Below are 14606 nucleotides of genomic sequence, written 5' to 3'. Positions count from 1 at the left end.
CAGCTCGGGCTGGACTCGAACCGCTGTTGCTCAGAGCTCAAACTCTTGAGCGAGCTCTTAACCAACTGAGCCACTCGGCCGGCCCAAGACAGCTGCTCTTGAGACAAGGTCACCAACAATCTCCTTGATAAAATCCAAAGAGCTTCTCCATCTCTCATCTAAGTGCTCTGCTACACGGGATACTGTTTTTCGCCTTCTTCTTAAAACGTCCTTTCCCCTTGCCACCATACTCTTCCTGGTTGCCCAGCTCTCTCTCTTCCTGCCAGCTGCTTTCCTGTCCCTTCCATGTTAGGGTTCCTCAGGGATCTGATCCTTCCTTGGTCCAATTGTCTTCTGATTCCATGGGCTCTCTCCCTGGGCAATTCCGCCAATGTCCACCTTTGATTTAATAAACATCTCTAGGCTGGTGAGTCCCAAATCTACTATAACTTAGGCCCAGCTCACTCTCCTGAGTTATAAATCCACAATCACCTGCCACCTGGACATCTCGAGTCTGCTGCTCTTTCAGTACCTGTGTCTCAGTGAAGAGTACCACCAGCCTCTCAGCTACAGACACAAGAAACCTGGGTGTCCTCCGAGTTCTCCAAGTTTGACTAGTCATCAAGCCCTGTATATGATACTTCTTGAGCAACTCTCAAATCAGATCCATCCTCTGGCTCCACATCTTTAATTTGGATTGCAATTATCTCTCACCTGGATTTCCATGACAGCCTCCTAAAAGATCTGGATTTTAACTGCCACTCATTTGCCACCATTCCCACCAACTAAAATTTCTGAAGTGAAACCACATTTTGTCATTTCCCTACTTCAGTGGCTCCCCACTGTTCTCTGTTGAAGTTTAAATTCCTTAGCAAAACCCATGAAGTCCAATCGTGTTTCATCTCTTGCCCTTATATGCTAGGAACCAGCATAACAAAGCACCTGCATCCCAAAAAAGCATCCTGCCCTTTCTCACCCTTGGGCCTTTGCATATTTTATTTCCTCCACCTAGAAAGCCCTCTCTTCCCACCTTACTTGTTCTTTGGGTCTCAGCCTAAACATCATCTTTCTAGGAAGCAATCTCTCGCTCAGCTGGATTAGCTGTTTGATTTTATAGCATCTCATGCTTTCTCCTATCAGGCTGTTTTTACACTTAAAATTACCTTTTTGGGGCTGGCCAAGTGGCTCAGTTGGTTAAGAGCTCACTCAAGAGTGTGAGCTCTGAGCAACAAGTGGTTCGATGCCGGAGCTGAGCTGTCACTGAGCTGCCTACAGGCGGCAGGATGGCTCAGCTAAAAAAAAAAAAAAATTATCTTGTCTCTCTTTTATAAACTCGAGTTTGGTGACCGTGTCTTGTTTGACAGCATATCCTAAGCATCTAGAAAGTGCTAGACACATAGTAAGTGCTCAACAATTGTCTGTTTAATGAAAAAGACATTTGGAAAGGAACATCCCCTGTATTGTAGCTGGTAATAAACTGTGTATTATTTCATTACCTGCCCTAAAAAGCTTATCGTATAAAAATGAAATAAGCTGATTCTGGAAAACAACTTCTTTAGGGAAATTTGACAGACAGGAGAAATTAATGTATCTTGAGAGGAGAAGAGCTCGTGGATGCCGACACGTGGCATTACCAATAGACCCATGTAGAGAAGCCCAAAAGGAGGGCAGGGAGCCACTAGCATCATTGCCTTGGCTCCTCACATAGATGGGATCATGTGACATGGCTGCTTTGGCACAGCTTCCATTTGTTCACTTTCCACCTGTCAGTGTAGCATTATAGAGAGCTCCGGGCTGAGATCTGGGTTATAGTGTTGGCTTTGCCCACTACCTATCTCAATTACCTTAGGCATTACTCCACTATGGATATTGCACTGCAAATAGCTAGCACACCTGCTAAAATGGTAAATACACAAGTTCTTACGTCTTTATTCATTCAATAAATACCTGTAATATAACTACTATGTGCCTGGTAGTATTCTAGGTACTGAGTGTACGGCACTGGATGAGACAGACAAGGTCTCGACTATCAGGGAATGAACTAGATGATTGCTAAGGTCTCTTCCAGCTCTGAAACTCTTTCTTTGACCAGGTGCAAATAAACAAGGGAGGCTAGTGGCAAAGCATCATGCTCTGGCCTCCTTCCCTCTGTGACCATGGGTAGGTCTTTAACTTCCTGGTGCTCAAATTCCTTACCTGCTCAATGAAGTCACCACCTCCTTGTCAGGTAGTACATGTGCAACATTTTGAATTCCTGAGATTAAGGCCAATTGTTTCTGGGATCTTATTTATTTATAATTAAGCAACTCTAAGCAGGTCCGGTACAAGTTATTAATGAGGAAAAAGACAAATGTTGTCTGAGGCAAAATTTGCATAAAATCTAATAAATGATTCTCTTAACTACAGTGTGGACCCTGAGGTCCCATGAGGGAGAATAAAGAACACCTCTTAGCTTTCCAGGTTTTCCCCCATCATGATATAAAACCTACTCCAATATTGGTAAGATAAATTTATATATGTCTGTAAAGACAAATATCCCTGAGATAAAGCATATCTACCATTTGCTTAGGAGAAATGGTTTTAGATTCCCTTCTTATAAAAAGTAATTTGACCTCTTTCCCTTATCCCCAATCCCTGAGACTTTGAAAGGATAAAGAAACCAATTTGGAGCCCTTTCAAAGGATTTATTTGCTAAAGAATTGCTTGAGGCCACCAATAAGATGAACTCAGGATTTCTGTGTTTAAAGGATTTTGCTCACTGCTTTATTTTTACAAGTGCTTCAACATTCAAAGAGCAATTCTATAGACATGCTGGCATGTCTAGAACAGGTTAGAAAACGTTAGAATCTATAGAATTAGATGTCTAAAAATAGGAAAAAAACCCTGAACATTTAAAAATTCCTCATCTGCACAGGTCCTGAGTTGAAATTATATTCATCTGCAAGAAAGAACTGTTTTAGGTCAGAAATGCTGGATTTAATAACTCCAGATCCTGACCTTGGACTTGACTGGTGAGGATCCCGTGCAGTGCATGAGTGTCAGTAGAGATGCCATTCAGAGGGCCAATTCCGGCACGTGTCTTACCTGGTTTGTGACGTTTTATAAATCTCTGAAACCCAAACCTCCTGGTTCTGTGATGCCAATTGTTTTAACCTAATTCTCAATGCTTTTTTAAAACAAATAAACAAAAAGTTTCCCTGTAAGATCATACATTTAAATATTTGTTGCTTGTGAATAGGTACAGAGAAACCAAGTATGGATGTGAATTAACAAGTCAGCAATGGAGCTGTGAATCTCTCGATGGCTATGTAAGCTGTAAGAAAGGTCCTTTGCTGGCTCTGCAGGCGCTGCGCACACCAGAGTGACCATCCAGGCCAGGTCAACCGGAAGAGGGTGTGAACCCCAGCAGCTGCTCGATGGGTTTAAATCGCCACTCATCTGCCTCCAGCTCTTCTACCAAACCAGCTAGTTTTTCCATCCGAGCAACTTGCTGATCTGTAACGAGTCCAGGAGGTAATATATAACACAGTCTCACGAAACAGTTACCAACCACCAACATGATTGGCTTAAAAATAATTTCTAGGAGTTTTCCCCTCAATATTCTAATAACGGGGTCTTATTCTATATTGGTCAGAAGACTTAATCTTAAAAAGTAGTAGTTATCCTCCATGCACAGTGATGTTTATAAGATCCTATGGTTACAGGCAATTGCCGCTTCCCCCCGACCTAATGCTTCAATGGAGAAATGGTCTGCTGGGGGAACACAGTTCCCTGAGGCAAGAATGAAGGCCTGGTGAGGCATGATGGAACAGAAAAGGTGCTGCCCGGATCTCAGAGTCCAGGTAGGTCATGAAGTATCACAGAAGTACTTGAAGATGAAGATGATGATGGTAACCAGTAGAGAACAGCAGTGGAAGGTTTCAGAAAGGAGAGGAAAAAGCAACACAAGAGGAGTGGGGAGCATTAACTCCCCTAGAAAACTAACCCTTTTGACTTTAACTTAAGCCTTAATGCGGATTTATGTCTGGATTAAGACTATAGAATGTTATTGCCCGCAGGTAGTTTAGAAAGTCCACTTAAATAGCCTTGCTGAATTTCAGGAGTTTGACAAGAGCACATGACCTTCCTGAATGCCCCTCTATACCCCACCCCACCCCAGTAAATTTATTCTCAGTTAAGTACACAACACTCATGTGCTTACCATGTTTCACCTGTTTAAGCGTAGATGCCACTTGATAGCTGAAAACAGATTCGCAGAGGAATCTCTCAGAGCCATCTACAGACAAAAGGAGAAAAAGTTTAATCTGCTCTAAGGGCTTTATGGCTCCTGTAAACCAAGTAAACATGTCCATTCTTTTCCTCGCTCTTACATTCAGGGTCTACTTTTTAGTGCTTACAAAGACAGCTTCTGTTTAATTTAGAACTAACACTGCTCTGCATAAAAGCTACTCCTATACCTAGAATATTAAAATAGTCCCTCTACTTGTTTAAGAGTTTAAAAATAGTGTTTAACAAAACAAAAACAAGAAACCTCAGTCTAATGTCCCGGTCAACATTCCCCCCTCCCAACCCAATAGTTTCTTAATGTTCTCCTCTTTTGTACGCGCGTATGTCAGGCAAACACTGACAGCTGACACATTTGGCCCTGTGACCCCGGTGCTATCAAAACACAAAAGTATACTGAAACTCAAAATCATTTTCATTCTAAAAAGTACAGCTGAGGGAAAAATAGCTGTTGTTGATTTTTAGTGTATCAAATTACATCACTATGACCATGTCAAAACACTGCTGGGAAATTTCATTCTGTAAACGCAAATTGTAACCTTGATTTTCCAACTGAACCAAAACACTGCAATTTGGTTGGCGATAAGAGTATAGTACAATTTCAGAACCTTGCATTGTACTGGTGCCAAGAACTGGCAACAAGAAGGTAGCTAACTCATTCACCATGGAACTTAGAAGATGATTGTGAAATATAAGCTAGTTTATGTTATTCCTTGTCAGGCAACAGCTGATACAGCAAAACATACCCCCAAAGACATAGAGCTCATGTAGGAAAATGGGGCTTTTAGAAGGGTAGCTCAAATCACGTAGAGAAGTTTCCTTATTGCAAAAATCCTAAAACAAATGGAGGCGAGGACACAGCTGTCTTTTTTTAGGTGGTAGTGCATGCCAGCACTACTAGGTGTCAAACACTCACCCATCAATCATGGGTTTGTGTGTCAGCTAGTATTAGGTGACAAGGAGTTAGGACTAACCATTCTGGCTTCATGCTGTTTCACATAAGGCCGACCTTATTTCCGAAGTTATGGTAAATAAGAAAAAGTATAGATATTGTGTCCAAATGGCTTGAATATACAATCAAGAGGGCTTCTGTCCAATACTATCTTCAAAATTGATGCAAAAAACCCAGAAATGAAAATACAATTATTTTCATATGAATCATATATTATTTTAAAATATAATTTATTTCATAAAGTGATATGCATTTTAGGTCAAGTGTTACATTCTCCGAATGCAACCTCTTTTCTACATAGTGTGCTATATGGGACAGGATCCTATTTCCTCCTCCCACCCCCATTCCTCTGGCTGAATAAGTCATCTGTGAGCAGATCATGCATCTGAGCAAAAAAATTTTATTTTCAATTAAATGAATATTATACTGTCCAGTTTAAAGACCTAGCTAAGCTAATGATATCACTGAGTTTTTTTTGATAACTGGGCAACAAACAACTATGAATTCCACTATGAGAAGATGGACCGTGTGAACATTGGATACCAATGATGCAATTTATTATGACTCTTGTGTGTATATATGCCAGTGTTCCTTATCCTATGCATAACCTTGCTTAGAGTCAAATTATAAGTCACGTTTTATTTTAGAAAGAACAAAGCATAGAGAATTAGAGTTCACTTCTCAGGGGGTTTAATCCTGAACTATCCTGAACTTTAGGATCTCACTCACACAAGGCAGTGGGGATTACGGACCATGAGGATCAGGCCAAAATGTATTTGGAAGCTCTGGGAAGTGCTGCCTTCCCCTTACATTCAATAACAGGTGCTATTAGGATAAAATGCTTAAATTATAGTATTTGCATATTTCCCTTGGTAATGAACTTCAAAGCAAAAGGATGCAGGCTAACCTTTCAAAAAGGTACTCTATATGCCTTTCTATATGCCGTTGCTGCTATCACTCTGCCACTGTATATGCCTATGGAACACACTTTTGCTGATTTGCAGCTCTGTTAACCACAAAGTCCACTGCATCTTAACTACATCCGATTAAATGTGATATCTGTTACCAATCTAAAGCCTGCAATTTCTCCAGAGAGGAGTCAGCTTAGGGCGATCTGTCTTCCATTTAGAAATTGTAATCAAACCCTTTGTAACACACCAAGTAGCAATACATCAGATTTCCTTTTAAGGGACAAGCAAAGGTTATAAAGAGTTAAAAGTTCAGTAAATTGCCCAAATCTAACACCACTGCAACTCCAATAAATAGGATGCTAACAAATTCATTTAAAAGAAAATTATCTCACAGCAGGAAATCAGACAATGTCAGATAATTTACACTTCATTGGCCTACACTATCACTAAAATTCAGCCATTTCTGGGCTGGAAGGCAGTGCCTAATTTGCTCATTAATAACTGGGTGAGGACAATCTTAGCCACGGGCAGGAGAATGCTGAAAACTGCTGTATACTGCTTATGTGAGGCGTCTGTTATCAGAGAGTAGGTGCACACAAAGGTTAATTCACAAGGTTAACTACATGTTATTTGGGCTTATTATCTTAGACTTAGGAGGATGAAAGATCAAGTTGAACCTGTTAAGATTATAAATGCATCCAACCTTGATTCCTGATTGTTTTTGTTCCTTACTCTGAACAGGCAACTCTTCCTACTCTATTTTCATATTCAATTAAAACACTAAGAAAAATGGTCAGGTACAGGTGTGTTAATTGCATAATAGTACCACCTATATAGATGGTAGAAGATGCTTCCAAATCTAATATATTTATTAATTCACATTTAGAAATACTCTTTTCAATTTAACATTCTTGAGTTAACCAGGATAGTTCAGGGGATTACCATCTCTAATTTTTCATAGTCTGTCCTTAAAGTGTAAGCATCTTTAAATATGGGTGAAACTTTAAGCCTAAGACAAAGAATCATAACTGTGCACTGTGAATTTAAACTTAATATAAATTCATCCTACACTAGAAAGCCAACACATTCCTTCATAAAGCATATTAGGATGGAATAAAAACAGACAGAACTATAACATGTTAGAACATCAACATTCAGACTAATCTCAGAAACCTTTCTTCTTTTAATGTTTCTAAGTAATCTGGTGTATTCTGACAAAGAATGCTGACAGCTTTGAGACTAAGGAGGTACCTCCAGTATTAAATTCCTTCTGTAGCTAGAATTTAAATGACTTCAATCTCAGAATCTATTGTTAAACATTGATTCCTTTTCTGCAGCTACAAAACTCATTAAGCAATTTAAATGCCTCCAACTTTTTCATTTGTTTTGTGAGGAACTTCCTTAACACCAGGTCACTGCTGCATATAACTGAAGTCATAATATATTTTTAGTGCCAAAAATGATAAACAAGGCCCCAATTGTTCACTCCCTCCAGACTCAGTGATACTAGCTTGAGTATTTAGTTAACACAATTGAAGAAAATGAAAAGCTAAAGACAGTAGTACATACACCTCAGATGTATCACTAACTATGCTACCTGGTCATCTACTTCACTAATTATGATTTGAACCAATTCTAGAAAGCCTTAAGGTCCCAGTCTTTCTATGTTTTACTGTAAAAATGATTCTTCTGTTTGCTCTGGCTTACCTCCAAAACTCTTTTTATTATACCTGATATAAGTGAATAAACTTATAAGAAGCCAACTCCTATAGTTTGTATCTTTCTCAGAGACATTTCCAGATTAAATGTACTTACTGAAATTTGCAATATTTAAAGCAAAAAAGATCTATAATTAAGCACAAAAGTGTTAGAATCAAGTAGATTTTGAATCCTTAATAGGTTCTTTGCTGATTTTTTTCAAAGAATGAATAGTTTAATAATTAAGGACCATTTTCATGAGAGTCCCCTGGATGTTAGTCAAAAACAAAGGTTCCTGTGCTGCACCCTGCACTAATTCAGAATCTCTAAGGTGGGCCGGAAATGTGCATTTAAATAAGATCGTCAGGTGATTTTTATGCTCCCTATTAATAATTTATTGACATATCTCCTCAGGTGACATGAATCTGATGAATTCCAGATACCAGTGCTGTTTCACGCTTAAAGCCTATGCCCTGATCTTGCCCATCCAGTTTGAAAATGTGTGCTGAATAAGATGGTGGGTAACAGCATGCCAAGTTCAGCTCCAGTGCTGGAAAAACCATATAGCACTGTCCTGCAGTGGGCCAGTACAGTCTTCTTCACATAGAAGTGTATTAGTTTTGATTTGCTCTCAGAACCTCTTTGATGGGGTTAACCTGTAAATCAACTACATAAGAAAAAGAAAAGACCTACTATAACCATAGGGAGACGGATAAAGCAAACGAACAAGAGGTCAAGAGAATTCTTGGTTCCTGTGTTGACTTTGTCTTTCATGTGAGCAAATCACTTTACTGTTTCTGGACCTAAATAACTCTAGATGACCTCTTTGATTTCCGAAGTTTTTTCAGCTCCAAAATTCTGATTCTGGAGAGAGATTTGTGTTTTAAAGATATTATTTTGAAATGGGGACAAAAGATGAAATGTGGAGCTGAAATCAGGGCAAATTCATCTCTAACCCACTTAATAGCTTCTTTACAATTAACATTCATTGCAGGTCTGAAACCAATTATTCAGCAAAAAGCAGCATGAGATCACCTTCTAACATCTCTCCAGCTCCTTTGGGGTAGGTGAAAAGGGCTTTCCGTGGTGGGGCAAGGTCTGAGACACTGAAACCAGATCCAGTGACAGAACTTCCACTGACCCCACCAGCTGAGGAGGACGAGGAAGAAGCAGCCATTTCCTCTCTAGTAGAATTCTCACTTCACTACAGAGAAAGAAAAACAGCAATTGGCAAGTTTATGGGAGTGAGATTGACATTTCATTCTAGTTGCCATAAAAGCCAGCATTAGTTTAGTAAAAAATTACCTACCCTTTTTTCTACCCTCTCCACTCCCACAATCTTTTATTGATGCCTCAGGCTAACATGTCACTCAGGATTTTAAGTGAAGATATGTTTATTCTTAGTTTTTCTACTTAAAACACTATTTCCTACCATTAGCAAACTGTTTATGTTGCTTGGGATTGACTGTGGGTGATTTATGGGTTATGAAGGGGTGACAGGACAGTGCCAAGGTAGCAATTTGACCGAGGAAATAAATTATATGAGGGTAAAACAACCATGCCTCATAGGACAGTTTGTCTTGGATACATCCTGACCAAGCCACACCAGAAATTCACTTAGAAAATTTTCCAAATAAAATTCCAGAATAACACTGTGTTCTGTTCCCAAGGAAGAGGAATTGGTTAGAAAACACATATTGGCCCTTTCATTAAAAAATTAAAAAAATTTTTCATCCAAATGCAATATGTAAGTTGATCACTTGGTGGCGTCTCAAAACTAGAACAAAATAGCTCAGGAAGTGATCTCAGATTTCATGGCCTATTAGGAATAGAGCAGCTGTGGTGTTTAATACTGTCATATCAAAAAATCAGAAAGTCCAAATGTAGATGTGAAAATCTATACTGAATACATGACTCCTTATGAAAGTTTAAAACAAAAATACTACTTTTGCCAAAGCAGCTTATACCATACATTTGCAAGTGTCTAAAAAGTGTGTTTTCTTTAAAAAGTGGTCTAGTACTGGGCTAACAACTCTCTGTCATTATGGAGATGTTCTAATGTTCTATTTCTGCACTGTCCAATATGGTAGCCACTAGCCTCATGTGGCTATTAAGCTAGTGTGATTGAAGAGCTGTATTTTACATTTTATTTGAAGTCAATTGATGGCTAATGGTTAATTCATGTTAGGAAATTTTAGTTCAATTAAAAAAATGATAAAAATGACTTTAAACTGATTTTTAAAAAATGACTTTTTAATGATCAGAGAGAATTTTAGCTGAATTTTTTATTGTTAGTTGAAAAATGAAAACGTTTGTTATAAAAAGCACTTATTTTTGAAAAAATAGACAAAAAGAGGAAATTCTATGCAGATATAAATCCTATATATACATAATCCAGTTTCCTAGCAAGGAAAATGATATACTGTGCATTTCTGAAAATCTGGCTGTTCTGTTTCCTTAATTTTGTGATGATGACTTAAGACTGTGAGGGTAGCAGAGCTGTTTCTGGTTTCATTATATGTCTATAAGTAATACTGATTAATATTGAAGTGGGATATGAGAACAGTAAGGCAGCCGCTATAATTAGAATGTCAGCCTATTTAAAAATCAAATTGACTAATGACCTTTTCAATCTTGTATTAGATCATCTTTCCTTTTTTCCTTTGAGCTCTGTAACTTTGCAAATTATACTCATATTTATAGAGGCAACAACTTTTCAAGTTAGATTCATATCTAACCCTTTGGACCACACTAGCTCAAAATATAGCTTGACAAGTTTTTAAATGCTCTTTAAAAGGAACTTAAGCAGTAATGGACCAGGTCCAAATTTCTAAGTGGATTCCTGCTGGGATCTAAATAAAGTATGCAGACAACTTAGGTATCTTTTGGAGAATAGCACACTCCTATTTTCCATCAGTTCAGAATAGAACCCACTGTAAACTGTTTATATATCTCACCTAAGACTTAAAACTAATCTTCCTACACCCTGTTATATGTTTTATTCAGTTGCAAATGCAACGGATACTTTATATTTTGAAATCAAGTTGCTCAGCAGAGCACTTAAGCTACTACTGCCAGAGTGAGGACAGCTATCAAAGGCTTGATACAGTGTAACTTCTAAACAGAATATAATCAAAGAAATTCCCTTTCATCCCATTTTCTTCCAAATTCAGAAGTACTATCATTCAATACACAAAACAGCCAGGGTTGAAAACTGGAGTGCAGAATTAGCACAAAACTAACTGTAACACAAATAGGCAGTTTTCTGCTGAGGTGGAAAGATACACCTAAGTAACTTCTAGCTTTAAAAATTTAGGTTAAATTTTTAATGCTATCAGCAAGCAGGTGGTAACAGGAGTTTAAAGTGAAACTAACAATAAGCCCTAGTTTGTAATTGCTCTATAAAGGCAGGCATTCTGCTTGGTCTATACTAAGCAGCTGTTGATTTAAATAAATGTTTGCTACATGAATTAAACATTTCACAGGACCACAAGATTCATTCAAAGTCATCAAATCCAACTCCCTCATTTTATAAATGACAAAACAAAACTGAGGTTTAGAGACTTTAGCTTATTTCCTGTGACATTTTTCAAACAATGGCTTTATTGGCATGTCATGTGCCATGTGAGAGGTGAAACAGCACAGTGGTTAAGAGCTCATATTCTCAAGCCTTTCAGCCTGGATTCATGTCCAGGTTTTGCTACTTAACTTGCTGTATGACTCTGGACAAATCACTTAACCTCTCTGTTGCTCAGCTGGTCTCATCTCTAAAATGGGGATAACAGTACCTACCTCAGAGGTGTCATGAAGGTTAATATAACTAAAGCATTTGGAACAGCTACAGGCACCGTAAACACTTAAAAATGCTTCCTCTCCAAAATCTCTAACAGATATTTATTCTTGAATATTTTTTTCCCTATGTAGATCCCAGCTTTTCATACTTACTATGTCCTAACACACTCATGGGAAAAGTTTTAATTCTCTCCATTTGGTATTCAGTCACTGAGCTCCTGCAGAGGAAAGAGTCTGCTCAGGAAGAGGGAAAATGCCCTCCATTAATGTACTTCACACATTCATTTTAAGGTTCATGACCCAAGGAAGAATTCCTTGATCCAGGCCTAGCACAGCACCTGGATCACATTTCTTGAATGAATGATGAAGAAATGACAAAACACAGGGCTAGCAGCTCAGCAAAGATTATGCAGGGGATAGAGAAGTTTGGTGTCATAAGGGTTTGTCCACTGTTTTCTTTTTCTTCCTGATTCTGCAGATCTATTTACACAACTCTCTCTCCCACTAGGCTGCCAGGCCCAAGGTAGGTGGCTCAGTAAGATTTTGTTGAATGAATAAATATTGTTGAAGTAACCTGGAGTTTGGCTTTATCAGGGTAGCTAGGATTATGGCAGTAGAGATTCTTATAGGAGAGTAGTGCTATTTTGGGGGACACAGCATGGCTGCGGCCACGCTAAGATGATTAAATATTTATTCATGTACAACAGGGATGACCTCGTATTCATAAACTACTTTCCTTCCTAGCATATATCCATTTTGTTAAAAAGAAGCCTTCCTTTTGAAAAAAAATCTCCTCTCCACATGACACTGAAAGAGGTACGCTGGTATACAATGGCAAATTATTAACAATCATTAAATTCCATCAACAAATCGTTCCACTTAAACAGCTGGATTACCATTCAAATAGATGTTGCAGCTAAAACCAGGTGTGGTAGAGCAAAAAGGACTGGAGACGGGAGGGGTCAGAATGCCAGCGGTTCTCAAGTTTACTTCAAGCCACAGTTTCCCCTCCTCCTCAACTCGGTCCCAAAAGGGGCGACGCCATTGGCGCTGTATCATCGCGCAAGCGCCACCCCGTCCGTCCGCATGCGTACTCAGTCCGCAGCGGCCTGAGGAAATTTCCTTACACTCCCTCAGCAGCAGGCTCCTGTTTCTCTACCTATCTACTCCATTTTACTAGTCCCTGCAGGTAGGATCCCAGGGATCAGCCTTTCCACCAAGCTACCGAAGGTCCCTGAGCCCTCGGCCACTTACCTCAGCGGTTTTAGCACTTTTTTCCCTGCAGCCCCGCCCCCAGGGCCAGCCGCAGCCGCCGCGCTGACAACGACTAAGACGGCGGCGTGCTCGCGCCCGTGTTGTGGTGGGCGTGGCCGCGGCGGGGAGGCGCGGAGGACGCGGTCCTAGGGACTACTTCCGGGTTTTTTGCTTGGTTTACCTGCGGCCGCGGAGTTCTTTTTTCTTCACTGTCTGGTGTACTCGTTTTTTTTTTTTTTTTTCCCCGCTCGCTTTTATGATTCGGGGCTTTAGCTTCCCCTACGACATTGCAGGCTTTCTGCTTTCTTCTCCTCCAATCCATCACGAAGCAGGGTTAAATTGGTTATTTCCCCCTTCCTTCTGAGCAATCTCGTAGCCCAGAGCCGGAAAAGAAAGGCAGATGAAGAGTCCGCTGTCTCTGAGGCGCCTCTCTTCTTCCAGAGCTCCTGGTCTGAGGGCCTGACCTTGAGATTAACGTCTTTTTTTTCTTTTTTTTTTTTGAGAGGTCCTGGGGGGAACTGGGTACTAGGGTGTAATGTCAGTAAACTTGCTAATTATGCCCTCTCCATTCAAGTCTATTTTCCTTCTATGTTGTTATTTCTCACAACACGAAATCGCTCCTTGGTTCTATAAGCAAAGTACTAATTTAAATGACTTACTTGCTGAGGGTTGGACTGAATATTAGTGTATGTATTAAGGGTTGATCTGTTTTGTTTGGAATTCTTAAAGCATTTTGGGCTTCAAAACTGCCCCACCTATGTGAAAGGAACATTAGTTGAACTTAACAAAAGTCAGCCCATAAGCAAACCTTGTTTCCTGAATTATTGATTCATTAAGTAGTGACTAAAAGCTTGGCTTCTCTGGTGTGCAGTTGGTTGGGCAGTGGCCTATAGAAATTGGATTTAAGAGCCATGTTGGTTAAGTCATATTTTAATTGTTTTCATAGGCAACTGGATCTAATTGTAGGGTGTATATTTTAAGCACCTCTGAAAGTACTTAGGGGCTTTTTTTCCCCTGAAGGATAAGTGTATTAAATATCCCCAATTCTCTTAATTATGCTGGATAGAAAGGGTGACAATTGCTTAGGTAAACACAGAAGTTTGCATTTTACTCCTTTTAGGTTAAAGTAATAAATAGACCATTCTGTTTCAAAATCATGGACAGTCTGTATATAAAGGGCTCAGTATCTTATAAATTACCTTTTTTGGAGTGCTGAATAGTTTACAAATTGCTGTCTAGAGTGAGCCGGGAATGGAATAGTACAATGGAAAATGCATCAATGGTCTTAAAACAGCTTACTGATAGGGCTAGTCTAATGGAAACAGTGCTGCCTTTGCTACTATGAACTGATGCCCAATTATGTCCTTTCAAGGCCTACATAATGATCCATATAATAGAGACAGGGTTTTTATTTCCAATTAAAACAAAAGGTAAGGTGATGATTTATTTTTCAGGATTTCACTGGAGAATTATTTGGAGAAAGTATTATGGAAGTTCTTCGCCCACAGCTTGTAAGAATTGATGGACGGATTTATAGGAAGAATCCTATTCAAGAACAGACTTACCAACATGAAGAAGAGGATGAGGACTTCTATCAAGGTAATCCTAATTTCTCTTTGGTCAGATAAGTAAAATGGGGCTGGCCGAGTGGCTCAGTTGGTTAAGAGCTTGCTCAAGAGTTTGAGCTCTGAGCAACAGCGGTTCGAGTCCAGCCTGAGCTGAGCAGCCGCTGAGCT

General features: G+C 39.4%; 2 protein-coding genes across 8 annotated transcripts in view; one reads left to right on the top strand and one right to left on the bottom strand.

The window, feature by feature from the left end:
• Positions 1-2642: 2642 nt before the first annotated feature.
• Positions 2643-12978, bottom strand: ANAPC16 (anaphase promoting complex subunit 16). Of its 3 annotated transcripts, XM_019625544.1 has the most exons (5): positions 12871-12938; positions 11770-11834; positions 8860-9028; positions 4181-4255; positions 2643-3474 (listed from the first exon to the last, which is right to left on the bottom strand). In XM_019625544.1, exons 3-5 carry the CDS (start codon positions 8999-9001, stop codon positions 3359-3361), a joined length of 333 nt encoding a protein of 110 aa, XP_019481089.1. In that variant the 5' UTR covers positions 9002-9028; positions 11770-11834; positions 12871-12938; the 3' UTR covers positions 2643-3358. The 3 variants fall into 3 exon arrangements, with proteins under 3 accessions (XP_019481089.1, XP_019481078.1, XP_019481099.1); XM_019625533.1 differs by lacking the exon at positions 11770-11834 and having other exon boundaries at positions 12871-12978; XM_019625554.1 differs by lacking the exons at positions 11770-11834; positions 12871-12938 and adding an exon at positions 12513-12613.
• ASCC1 (activating signal cointegrator 1 complex subunit 1) overlaps positions 12713-14606 on the top strand; it is a 124827-nt gene continuing 122933 nt past the window's right edge. Inside the window, exons 1-2 of one of the 5 annotated variants that reach the window (XM_019625483.1) lie at positions 12713-12805; positions 14325-14469. In XM_019625483.1, coding sequence (XP_019481028.1) covers positions 14358-14469 — 112 coding nt within the window. In that variant the 5' untranslated portion in view covers positions 12713-12805; positions 14325-14357. The other 4 variants (XM_019625509.1, XM_019625500.1, XM_019625476.1 and 1 more) reach the window with 4 other exon arrangements.

The sequence above is a fragment of the Hipposideros armiger genome, unplaced genomic scaffold, assembly GCF_001890085.2.
Source record: "Hipposideros armiger isolate ML-2016 unplaced genomic scaffold, ASM189008v1 scaffold_15, whole genome shotgun sequence".
Lineage (NCBI taxonomy): Eukaryota > Metazoa > Chordata > Mammalia > Chiroptera > Hipposideridae > Hipposideros > Hipposideros armiger.
Note: the sequence above shows the minus strand (reverse complement) of the source record. Positions and strands in the feature narration are given on the sequence as shown.

What these genes read in the sequence shown, in the direction of transcription:
- ANAPC16 (XM_019625533.1), bottom strand. Translation starts at nt 9,001, where the DNA reads ATGGCTGCTTCTTCCTCGTCCTCCTCAGCTGGTGGGGTCAGTGGAAGT. An exon ending in AGCTGGAGAGATGTTAGAAG is followed by an intron (nt 4,256 to 8,859) that starts GTGATCTCATGC and finishes TTTTGTCTGTAG; the next exon opens with ATGGCTCTGAGAGATTCCTC. An exon ending in GCTTAAACAGGTGAAACATG is followed by an intron (nt 3,475 to 4,180) that starts GTAAGCACATGA and finishes GACTCGTTACAG; the next exon opens with ATCAGCAAGTTGCTCGGATG.